Source organism: Lichenostomus cassidix, chromosome 3 (genome assembly GCF_008360975.1).
Source record: "Lichenostomus cassidix isolate B80296 chromosome 3, HeHo_3.0, whole genome shotgun sequence".
NCBI lineage: Eukaryota > Metazoa > Chordata > Aves > Passeriformes > Meliphagidae > Lichenostomus > Lichenostomus cassidix.
In genome coordinates, this window is record NC_139483.1 from 78,724,603 (window position 1) to 78,736,875 (window position 12,273).

The following is a 12,273-nucleotide window of genomic DNA, read 5'->3' on the forward strand; positions in this document are numbered from 1 at the left end:
ATTACTTACATATAAATTATTTCTCACACTGCAAAAGTTGTCTTGCCTGATTGGAGAAGGAATAGGTCTTTGTATCATGTCAAATAATCAATACTCTACAAATTCTATGATTTTATTCTAGATCAATGCTCTACAAATCCTAGATTTTATCATCCATATTCACTTGGAGTGCTGTGTCCAGTCCTGGTTTCCCCAGTACAACAGAGAGATATTGGAGAATGACCAGTGAAGGGCCACTAAGATGATGCACTGGAGCTTCTCTCCTGTGAGGGAAGACTGGAGCTTGGGCTGTCTATCCCAGTGAAGCAGCAGTGCATCAGTGTGTAATAATTGGCAGGGAGGGTTTAAAGTAGACTGAGCCAAGCTGTTTGTAGGTGGTGTCCAATGACAGGACAAGAGAAAATAAGCCACGAACATTTTGCTTAAATGTAAGAGAAATTTCAGCATTAAAAAAACCCCATTTTACTGTCAGGGTGACTGAGCACTGGCACAGGTTTCCCAGGGAAGTTGTGGAGTCTCTGTCCCTGCAGATAGTCCAAAAGCTGTCTGGATGTGCTCCTGCCCAGCCTGCTTTAGCTGGCCCTGCTCAAGCAGGTGGGTGGTGAGATGATCTCCAAAAGCGCCTGCCAGCCTCAGCTATTCTGTGATTCTGTAACATTCCACTGTCATAGTCACAGTTCCTCAGGTCAAACAGTATGCTGTCTAAATAATGATTTGAAAACAGTAAGCTCCTTCTTTCTTAAAATTCAACATTCTCCATTTCTTCAGTCTAGCCTTCAGTATGCGTCTTTTCTCTCAAGTGTAATTTATGTTGCAGGTACATAAGATATTTTTATGCCTTAAAAACACCATCAAGAATTTGGAAAGGGAGAGGTGTGTTTCATATTGATCAAATGATCAAACAGTACAAATATTTGGAGTGTATTTAATCTATCAGAAATGCTTAAAGTATTCCTGTTACAACCTCCCTTTGACATTTCTGAAAGCTCATTACTTCTTTGCCTTTTAACAGTCAAGATGAAGGCTGTCAGTGGTGGAATTGAGATTTCCATCTGCTCATTATGCCTTAAGTAGCAGAAGGAAAGAGCACATGTGCTGCCCCAGGCTTTCTGCTAATTTGGCTATCCAGCTGCATCTTTTATTTTGGGAAAAATACCTATAATCTCATACAAATATAATCAAATATGTAAGGAAGTGCAGTCATCTTGGTTTAACCTCCTAGGACTACTTAGAAATCTTTAGATTCTGGCAAAAGATACAATATCTTTTCCAAAAAGGCATTGCATTTGCAGTAAATCACTCAGGCCTGATTCACTGAGGCATCAAAAGAGGCACTTAAGTTAAATCAAAGGAGTAGTCCTGTTAACCCAAGCTGGAATTCTCCTATATTTAAGAAATACTTTAATAAAGTGGCCTTTATTGATGTCATATTTTTAAATACAGTTAGATTCCATTAAATAAATACAGTTAAAAAATATTAGGAAACTTTCTGGTGTAGAATTATCAGCCAAGGATCTAATTTCTTTTGCTGTAATCCAGACCTTTCCCCCTTTTAGGAAAGTGGGAAAAGTTACTGTCTGGGCATTGAATATATGAAGGTTCATTCTTAAGAAAACAAAATACAGCTTGTACAAGCAAAACACCACCTTAAAATACACACAATCAATGCAAATCTAATTTGTCCAGCTGAATTGAAGCCTTTACCTTTTCCAAGTGCAGCTCTCATTTTCATAGAGAAATCTGAGAACTTGTCCTGAGAAACATCTGTTGTCTGGATTTAAGAGTCCAGGCTTCTTGGCTAGATCGCTCCACTAATCACAGTAATTATGATTAGCAATATACATAATGCAGTATCTTTCATACTAAAAGCTCTGTAGAGAACTTCCCTGTGACAGCCCTTTGTGATTGTTGACCACTGTTCAAGTGCTGCTGTACTGACTTCTTTTTGATGACTTTTGCAAAATTTGGAGCATTAAAAATCTAATTTGTAGGGTGTGCAGGTGCATGGCAACACCAGGGCAAACCTCAGAACTGTGGCTTTATGGGATTTTTATTGGCAAAGTAAAATTGCTGACAATCTGAACCAGACAGTAATAATCAGTAACTTTTAAAGATTGCAGTCGTGCAGTAACCAGGAAACACCCCTTTGAAACTAGGTTCAAATGATTCTAAGATGTGTAGGATGACTTATCAAGCAGTGCAATGTATTTTATATGCTCTGTTCTTGATAACAACAGTTCTTTTTTCATTTAGCATAAAACCATTTAATTAAAATAAAAATATAAGTGTTTGGTAGTCTTTTAGTAAGACCACTCTATTTTGGCAGGGCAAGCAGTGGCACACACATTTAGCAACAGCTAAAGATTCATGAGGAATAAAACTACTTACTATTTCTAGCTGAGATGGATTTCTTTCTTGATTCTCTGTTTTTCTGATTTAGCCTGCTCAGACACTTGACCAATCCATCTGTTCAGTACCATTTCTTCCCTCAGCCAAAAGTGTCACAATGCCAAGTCTCTAAAGAAGAATTGAAGAGGCTGAAAAGAAAGAAAGAAAAAAAAAATCTCAGGTCATCTGTTTCAAATCTGCACTCATCTCTTTTAAGTGAATGTAAAACTGCAGGTAATTTGAGATTGTTCTTTGGTCTAAGTCACAGTTAAAGCAGCTAAGTGGTAACACTGGAAAAAGTAGAATAGCTAGGAGAGAAGTAGAATTACATTTTCAGGCTCCTGGAGTTTTCCTTTTGACTTAGGTGGGGTCAGGATCAGGTAACAAGTGAACCACTACGAATTCATGAGAAACCATCACAGTAATTCAATTTGCTGTTTACTTCAAATTCACAGTGAACCATTTTTTCCCCTAAGGTGGAAAACTATCAAAATTTATAATTTATTTCTTTCACTTCAGATTTAACCTGTTAGGCAAGCCTGCATACCTCTGCATTTGTGGAAGTCTGTGTGGTGTGTTTTTTCATGGCAGTGATCTCGTCTGCTGGGGCTGATGTTCAGGCATGTCAAGAACTGAGTCTAAGAGTTTGGCTCATGTCTGACTTAGTGAAATGTCAAAAGTTCAATTTGTTTGTATAATGTGCATTATGCCATATCTCAGTACCGTGTCCTCCATCCACCTTCCTGCTAAGGGGACTGTTTCACAGCAGAGAGGAGGCAACGTGACACAATCCACCATAGAAAATTGATTTGACAGCACTCAGTGAAAGTTCTTATGGAACAGAGAGGTAGATTTATGTTAAAAGCATTCCAAAAAGTTGATTTTATTATTCAGTCTCATACCTACATATTCAAAGCATCAGCATGTTTGTGTTCATATCGTCTGAACAGGGTTGCTCATGTGCCACACTGAAGGCAAAAGGGCCCTGGCTGTCAAGTCCTCAATGCTTTTTCTGGGCTTCTGGTGATAAGTGGTGATAGACTTGATTTTATACAGATCTTCTGTGGCTTTAAGATCCAGCAGCTGTGCTGGTGTGGTTATTTTGCTTCAGGGTATTGCTTACTTCAGCCTCCATAAATTTTTTGTATCTATATGTCCTCATGTTGAATTTTTTCAAATTGCAATATAACTTGCTGCTGTGCCTGTAGGATAAAGATGTGATTTGAGGTGATAGGGATTGTTGCTGTTGTCAAGGTGCAGGGTCCTAGTCCCAGACATGTCTTTGCTGTGGCCTTACCAGAGCTCAGGCCTGCTCATCTTGACGTAAATGAGACATTTTAACTTTTCCTGAAATCATTTTTGTCCTTCATTATCTCTGTGTGCCACTGTTTTCAGCTCTGTTTTGCTGCTGCTTCCAGTAGTGCACACATTTCCATTCATACTTCATTCATACCACCCTCCCTAATTCTGTTACAGAAGTCTCCACATGGGAACTGGAAGAGTCTAAGTTATGATCAAGACCAGTTCCTGACAACATTGTTGCGTGCTATACTTTAATAAAAAGTATCAAAATAAAAAACTAAAATACAAATAGTTTTGCAACAAGAAGAAATAAAATTTTACAGTGATGGTAACTTACAGTTTCTTCTTTTGCAGCCTTTATATATGACAGTCCTAAGACATTTGAGAGTTAATTCAATCTGGTATTGAAGTAGGAGAAATCTAGTTCAGGTTCACTAGTGACCATTCGTATTAATCCTTTAACAGCACTTTGAAAATGTACAAAACTTAGAGTGGGTATGTTTAGAACTGTTGTCAACTTACTGTCTTAGTAGGATGGACTTCGAAAGACGTCAATTTGAAGAGCAAATAGTCCCTGCTTCAGTGTGCTGCAACCACACTGATGACAAATTAGTTTGAAAACATCAATTATTCTTGTAGCAAGTGTTTCTGTTAGTACACCACAAAAGTTTATTATTTAATTAACTCTTCTCATAAGAGAAGCCCTTTATGTATATAGGGCCTGACTGTGGGCAGAGAATCTGATTTCCCTTCTCTGCTTATGAACCACAAGTTCCAGGACCACCAACCTCAAGACCTTCCTAACTGAGCACACTCTGCTCCTAAGCATTGCTATTTGCAAGGCTGTGAAGTCCACACATGTGGCAGTGCTGTTGGCTGGATGAAAAAAGGGAGAAAATTATGAGTCATCTCCAGCCCATTCTCCTCACTACTCCTGGGATAGAAAGCCCATGGAAATGAATACCAAATCTGTTCAGGACAGGGAAAGAGCAAGCAGAAGAGAGTTAGAAGCACTAGTACAGTGCCAGAGCTCTGTGGTTGTGCCAGGGAATAGTAATAATGGAAACATTTTTTAGAATTTTATTTCCTTAAGAGAACATGAATGAAGAAAGGGACTGCTGCTGGTACTAGGGTGGATACTAAATGCTGCCATCTCCTGCAACCCCCATGCCTACTTTGGCTATGTACTGAGCTCATTGAGGCAAGGATTGGTTTGGAAATGGAAAATGGCTATGAAAAGTAGTCCTACAAAAGTACGTGCTTTCTGTAGCTAAAATAAAACCAGTGGTTGCCTACAGGGGAATAAGAAAGGAATTTTAAACAGAGTCCTTCATGTGGAAAGCAGAGATGCTGACAGTTTCTATTAAGTTCTTTAGAAAATCTCTTCCTGTGAAGAATGTCCTGTCTGACTTGCTGGTCCAATTCAGGACAGAGAAAGTTATTTGTAATTTAATGATACCTCTTCTGGTAAGGTATTTGCATTGTAGAACTGGCTGAAGCTCAGTGCACCTTGGACAGATTTTTGTCCTGTGCAGCTGTAGCACATCAGGCTGTTGGAGAGGCAGTGTGAGTAATACCATCTGCTGCAGAGGGGCTGGAGGGTATCTCATCTGGCCCACCTTTTCCTCAGAATATTTATGTAGCACTTACTGTGCAAAACTCTAACCCCTCATTCAAATTGTGTTGAATTTAACCAGCAGGTTAGAATTGTAGTGGAAGAGGTACGTGGATGGATGTATGACCTCATTGCAGCAATTGCAATGGGGGTTCAATTGCCTTATGAAATGAAGTTAAAGATAGCTTGGAAGAGAGCAAGGAGGAGAAGGCGTCCAGGTCCTAAGAGTTGTCAGGAGGGAGGGCAGGAAGGCATCCAGGCAAAGTCCTGGCACAAAGAGGAGTTTGTAGCAGTGTTCTTCTTGCTTTAAATCTGTTTTGAGCAGGGGGATATATGGCAATGAGCAAGCTTAGAGCATTTGGAGCGGGAAGGAAGGAGATAATTTCCACATCGTCGTGGTGCACTATAAATGGTTCTGGCTGGCAGGGCAGCTGCATGACGCACGAGGCAAGGAAGGCAGTGCCTATGTTGCTATCATTTTGGTTTGCTCCTTCTTCGAGATGGGTGGCAGCAACCACTTCTGATGGTTTCTAAGGCTTTTTCAGTTCCAGGCATGTATGAACAAAAAAAAAATATATAGTCAAATTGGAGTTTGGAAGCTCTAAAAACCTAAAAAGCAACCACTTGTTCCATTAGGAAGGTTTCCAAAACAATGGCTGGCAATAAGAACAAATGGTCCAAATATACATGTAGAAAAGCTTCTTAGCTGTAGAAGTAAGCATGGATTTTACAGATCATATGGTTTGAATTCAAAATGATGCCCAAACTTTTATAGCTCCCACTGTCACCAAAAGCCAGATTTTTGAGGGTTTTCCTTGTTTGAGGTTCTGAAAAGCATTGAGTTGCCAAAATACTTGTATTGTATATTTGGGATGGTTAAAGAGCTGAGGACATTTTTCTCCAGCCTGCTGCATGAAGATATATTCCACAGAGTTATTTGGAACATTAACATTGCTGTCACAGACAACTGAATATAAATTCGTTTATAAATGGAGAAAACTAAGCTAAGACTGTCACAAAGAGTAAGTTGTAAATTGGGAGAGGTATTGGAAATACTGTTTTTTGGCAACCACATGTTATTCAGTGGGATGGTTCATTTTAATCCATTGTCCAGCATTTGCCTCCCATACTTGATGACAAATCTGATGTTGCATGCTTGCCACCTCTCGTCTGCATTTTCTCTTCATAACAAAACAAAGGAAATATAATATGGCTTTGAACTTCTATCCAGTTGGATCCCGATTCAGACTGCCTGTGTGACTTGGAGCAGGAATCTAAAATCCAAGTACACAGAAAGGCGTGGGTGACAAAACAGGATTCACAAGGGGAAACAGTGATCAGGATTATCACTTTCTAAGGACAATTTATGTTTGTTTAATCAGCTACTGCAGTGACACATCCTTAACAGGCGGAAGAGAGGAATTCACAGCTACAAAACACTTGCCTGCAAAAATCCATCAGCCCTAGGCAGGACTCAAGCCAAGCTATTGCTATCAGAGAAATGTTTTTCAGAGCACAAAAATAGTTAAGAATTCATGAGTGCATTTGTTATGGTTGCACACTGAGGGGGAATGTCTACCAGATTTTCTTTTTTTTTTTTTTTTTGTAATTTTGACAGTGTAGAACTAGATCTCATAATTTCTTCTGGTTAAGGCAGTTGGTGCCCACTGGATAGGTTCTTTCTTCCATTTATTTGTACCACCTTTCAGTATGACTATTTGTGTTGGTTACATGTTCCTCCATTTCCCCAGTTATCTCCTATGTATCACTGGGTTAAAAGCAGTGATAGCAGAACTATTGGCTCTGTTTTGAGCAAGCAGTAAGGCATGATATGTTTTATGTGACTTAATATCACAGAATCAGTTAAGTTGGAAAAGACCTCTGAGATCATCAAGTCGAAGCTATGACCAAAGACCATCTTGTCACCTAGACCATAGTACTGAGTACCATGTCCAGTCCTTCCTTAAACACCTCCAGGGGTGGTGACTCCACCACCTCCCTTGGCAGCCTGTTTCAATGTCTAACCACCTTTTCCATGAAGAAATTCCTCCTAAAGCTCAACCTAAATCTCCCCTGGTGCAGCTTATGTCCTCCTGTCCTGTCACTGGTTGTGTTGGAGAAGAGACCAACCCCCACTTGGCTACACCCTTCTTTCAGGGAGTTGTTGTCAGCAATGCAGTCACCCCTAAAGCCATCTTTTCTTCAGGCTTAACAATCTCAGCTCCCTCAACTGCTCCTCACAAGATTTGAGTTCCAGCCCCTTCACCAATTTCATTGCCCTTCTCTGAATGCATTCCAGCACCTCAATGTCCTTCCTGAATTGAGGCATCCAGAAATGGACACAGGATTTGAGGTGTGGCCTCACCAGTGCTGAGTACAGGGGGGACAATCACGGCCCTGGTCCTGCTGGCCACACTATTGCTGATCCAGTCCAGGATGCCATGAGCCTTCTTGGCCACCTGAGCACGCACTGGCTCGTGTTCAGCCACTGCTGACCAGCATTCACATGCTTTTTTTCTGCTGGGCAGCTTTCCAGCTGCTCTTCCTCCAGCCTGCAGCCCTGCATGGGGTTGTTGTGACCAAAGAGTCCTTCGTGTGGAAAGCAGAGATGCTGACAGTTTCTATTCAGTTGTTTAGAAACAGGACTGGCACTTGGTCTTGTTGAGCCTCATACCACTGGTGTTGGCTTGTAGATCCAGCCTGTCCAGATGCCTCTACAGAGCCCCTCTACAGATCGACACTCCCACCCCCATTTGTGCAGCATTGTAACCAAATACAATGTCTGCTTGCTTCTGCTATTCTGCTGCTGGTGACTCATTGAAAATAAAAGGTTTTTAGTTTATATTGTAGACGTGCATGTCTTCAAATTTCAAAGAGGAAGATGAAATTGTCGTAAGGTATATGATAAGGAAATTTAGCTACTTAAATAAGCAGTACACTCTATTATTTCACACTGTCATATTAAATATGTAGTCCACTACTTTTAAAATATGAAGAAATACCTCTTATAGAGTTTTCTGTCATTAGAATGTCTTGTAATTTTCTCTCCTAATCTTCCTGTCATGCCTGAAGTTGCTGTCTTTTAACATGCTTTCTTTTAACAGTCAACCCCATTCATTGAATGGTGGTTTTAAATCTGATGATTTTGTGTATAGCAAATCTATTACTGGTGTCTGGACCTGCCTGATCAGGCACTCTGTGTCATCAGAGGAAACTCAGTGAAGTCAATCTGTGCTATATCTGTATCAAGTATTGATGGAAGATGTTAAAATGGTCACATTTTAGGATAGCTGCAGGTTTTGTTTTCTCTTTTCATAATGTTTGAAAGATAATACGACTCACAGAACTGTAGTGGCCCACAGTTGCTGGAATTCAAGTGGTTTGAAAGGCACAACAGGATTTGATGACTGCACATGGACAAGAACCAAAGTGCTTGGTTCTCTTCTCATCCAGCAATAATTTGTGTTCCATACCCACCTGTGAAGAGGTGCAGTTCCAAGCTGAAAATTTGCGATGACAGCAGGGGTTGAGGTGGAAACAGAGAGGGCATGTTCTGCTGCCATGGGGGTTCATTCAAGCAGTTACCCTTTATGGTGCAGAAGCCACAAGCTATTACTGTTTGTTGGAGTGCGAGAAGGGTGGAAGGTTATTGCAGAGTGATACAGGAAGGAAAATGTTGGTTTGGGTTTTGGCTCAACTTTCTGCTTTAAGTGATTGCAATAGTAAGATGTGGAAGGCATAGAAGAATTGATGGGTCTTTTGGTATGGTCACATCTTCCAGAAGTGTGTGGCACCTTTGTAGCCAATTTGTTATTGCTAAGAGATTTTCTGGAATGCCAGATATTAACTATTTTGTACTACCCCATCTGTTAGTGGTTTTGAGAATGAGAATACTCCAAGAATGGAAAGAGTATGTAATTTTCTTGTCTCTCATGGGTACTCAGCAACTGGATTTGATTAGACTTTTTTTGAGAACACAGACCTCAAAATTCACAAGTCTTATGTGGTACTGCTGGTCATGCACAGCACCGAAGTCTCAGGTTTTTACCTGGATGTCAGGTACTACAAATGCAATGAATAAGAATGCTGCTTAGAAATTTTTCTGCTATGACACCAAAATCTCAGAGGCCCAGAGTTAAACTGCCTGCATTTTTTCCATTTTAATTAAACAGAGAATTAATATGGATAGTCCGCCCAGTGTAGGATGAGTATTTTCTACAGGGACGCTCTTTTAATATAACTCACAGGGAGCTTTCGTCTTTGTCTACAACAGTAATGGATAAGAAAACAGAGGAAAATGAAATGTTATATATGGTAAAATAAAGAAACAGACCAGCCTAATGACATCCAAGAAACACATATAACCAAGCTCCAGGATTCCAGAGTGATAATCTCATTAGTTTCATATTATTATGTGACTGTCAGCTCCTGGATCCTTATGGAATCACAGAAATTTATGTCAGAAACTGAATCAGGTTAGAAGTTTATATTAATTACTGAAATTAGCTCTAGTTTCTTATTTGAACTCAGTTGTGATTTACAGTACTGGACTTGCCAAATTCTCTTTTAAACAGTTGCCTGTCATTATGCTGCTGAAGAAGTCCAGGTTTTTCCATCAAACCTGAAGATGTATTTATTTTCAGCAAGGATTACCATTCCTGCCAGTGGAATCGCCATCGATTTGGCTAATTGTAATATGGCTGTAAATATGTGTTTTACACAGAAATTAGTTTAGACACTGGAATTTTTGTCCTTTTTTAAAAATAATTATAGCTTTGCTTAATATGGTTGCCAAACACATGTATGGTTTAAAGAAAAACTCAATTAATGTGTTTACACTGAAATGCTCACTATATGTACATATTGCTTTTCTGGATGAAGCCTGAACTGCTTGACTGTCTCTCACGGATTTGTGCTGTTAGCAAATGAGGAAAACCTCCTTTAGCTCAATCAGGATGTGTGCTGTTGAGATCATGCCCTCTTGCAAATGTCTGTGAGCTTAAATCCAGTCTTTACGTGGTTTTTGTCTAGATATATTTTCATCACTTTGTGGGTTTTTTTGCTTTTGTTGTAAGAAAGTACTTGAAAATGCCATATGTGACTGGTATGCAAAGAATCCAGAGACAATACTACTAAAAATGCATCTGAGGACTGGGCGATATTTACAAGAGCATGTAGTGATAGGACAAGGGGGAATGGCTTCAGACTGTGAGAGTAGGATTAGGTTAGATACTGGGAAGAAATTCTTTACTCTGAGGGTGGTGAGGCACTGGAACAGGTTGCCCAGAGAAGCTGTGGATACCCTGTCCCGGGATGTATTCAAAGCAAGGTTGGATGAAGCTCTGAGCAGCCTGATCCAGTGGAAGGTGTCCTGCCTGTGGCAGGGGAATTGGAACAAGATTATTCTTAAGGTCCCTTCCAATCCAAACCATTCTATGACATATAGCAGTAATATTAATTTATTTTAACGTCTTACTAATCTTCATTTTAGGAGTAAGCTTACTGGCACAGCAAGGCAATTGTTTACTTGTTAGGTATTGGTATACAAGTCTAGTGCCAGGAGTCTTGAGTTTCTATATTAAAAAAAAAAAAAAGAATCATAGAATTATAGAGTGGTTTGTGTTTGGGAGGGACCTTTTTTTGTTTACTAGGTAATTGCTCAGAGAGGACTTCTATTGAGATGTCTGCAGAGGGATGAAAACCTTTTCTACTGATCTTCTATTCATAACTTAGAACTGATTAAATACTATTAGTAGTATAATTATGCCTTACAAATAATCTGTATGAACCTAAAGGTACAGAATATAACAGAAACATATTAAGAGTTGTATGATTCAAATTACATTTGTATCCAAAATCTGACCACATATGTTATTAGCTTTTTAATGTACAATTTTAAAACATTTTTTAACCTAATGCATAATTTCTTGTTTTTCTAGATATGGCATGAACTGCCTCATTCAGTTTGAGGATTTTGCTAATGCCAATGCATTCCGCCTCCTGCATAAGTACCGTAACAAGTATTGCACTTTCAACGATGACATTCAAGGTAACAAACGTTTTCTATTCTCTTCACTATTGTTCTCACAAGCCAGAAAAATAAGTCTTAATTTCTAGAGGGGAAAAAATCTATCAGCTTTATTGTGATATTTGTAGATGTACGGGTCACGTTTTGCCTTGGGTTTCCTCAGCATGGATTTCTGGTGAGCTGTGTTTGCTCTTAACCTTTCAATTCTCATTTACACCTCATGATTTATTTAGATGCTCACTCTTTGGTTTTAGGGGTTTTTTTAATAGTTTAGTATGTGAATGTCTTTCTCCATGTAAATTACTGACTTCAGATCCTTCAGATCTTTGAGCAAATGTCAAAGCCCAGACCTGGACTGTACTTCCTTTTTTTTTTTTTTGTCACTTCAGTGACAACTGCTCCTCTGTTCATCCATGTGACTGGATTGATAAATGTCAAACTGTATTTCAGTTCTTAAACTGACAACTCAGTTAAATATTCATGTAATTTTCCTCACAGTCTCATTCCATATTAGAGGGAAATCATTCCCTTGACACTTTTTTCCTATCTGAATCACTTGTAACAGCTGGCAAAAGTTAAATATCTGGGATGGGAAATGTCAGCAAAGGGGATTCCCCAGTGCTCAATCCAAGCAGGCATCTTGTCTTTTCCCTCCTGGGAAGACAGACAAGCAGGGGTGAAGTGCTGTATGCTGCTACTTAGGTTGCCTTATATCCAGTCAGGAAAAGAGCACTGGAAAGTGACTTTCTCTGGGGCAGTAAGTGTATAACTCTCTCTAGAGCACTGGCCCCTGTCCTTAAGAGCAGGCTGAAGTCAGATGAGCTGCTGGAGAGAGGTACCCAGAGAGGGCCCTGGGTGTCCAGCTGCCTCTTACCCTCTCATGTTTCCTTGGGTAGATGAAGGTCCTCAGCAGTGACAGATCAAAAATGGGAGTTGACCT

At 39.7% G+C, this 12,273-nt stretch overlaps 1 protein-coding gene across 1 annotated transcript in view; it reads left to right on the top strand.

The window, feature by feature from the left end:
* Positions 1-12,273, top strand: part of ME1 (malic enzyme 1) — a 155,030-nt gene that overhangs the window by 108,592 nt on the left and 34,165 nt on the right. Inside the window, exon 7 of the mRNA XM_085056428.1 lies at positions 11,245-11,354. Coding sequence (XP_084912554.1) covers positions 11,245-11,354 — 110 coding nt within the window. The remainder of the gene's footprint in view (positions 1-11,244; positions 11,355-12,273) is intronic.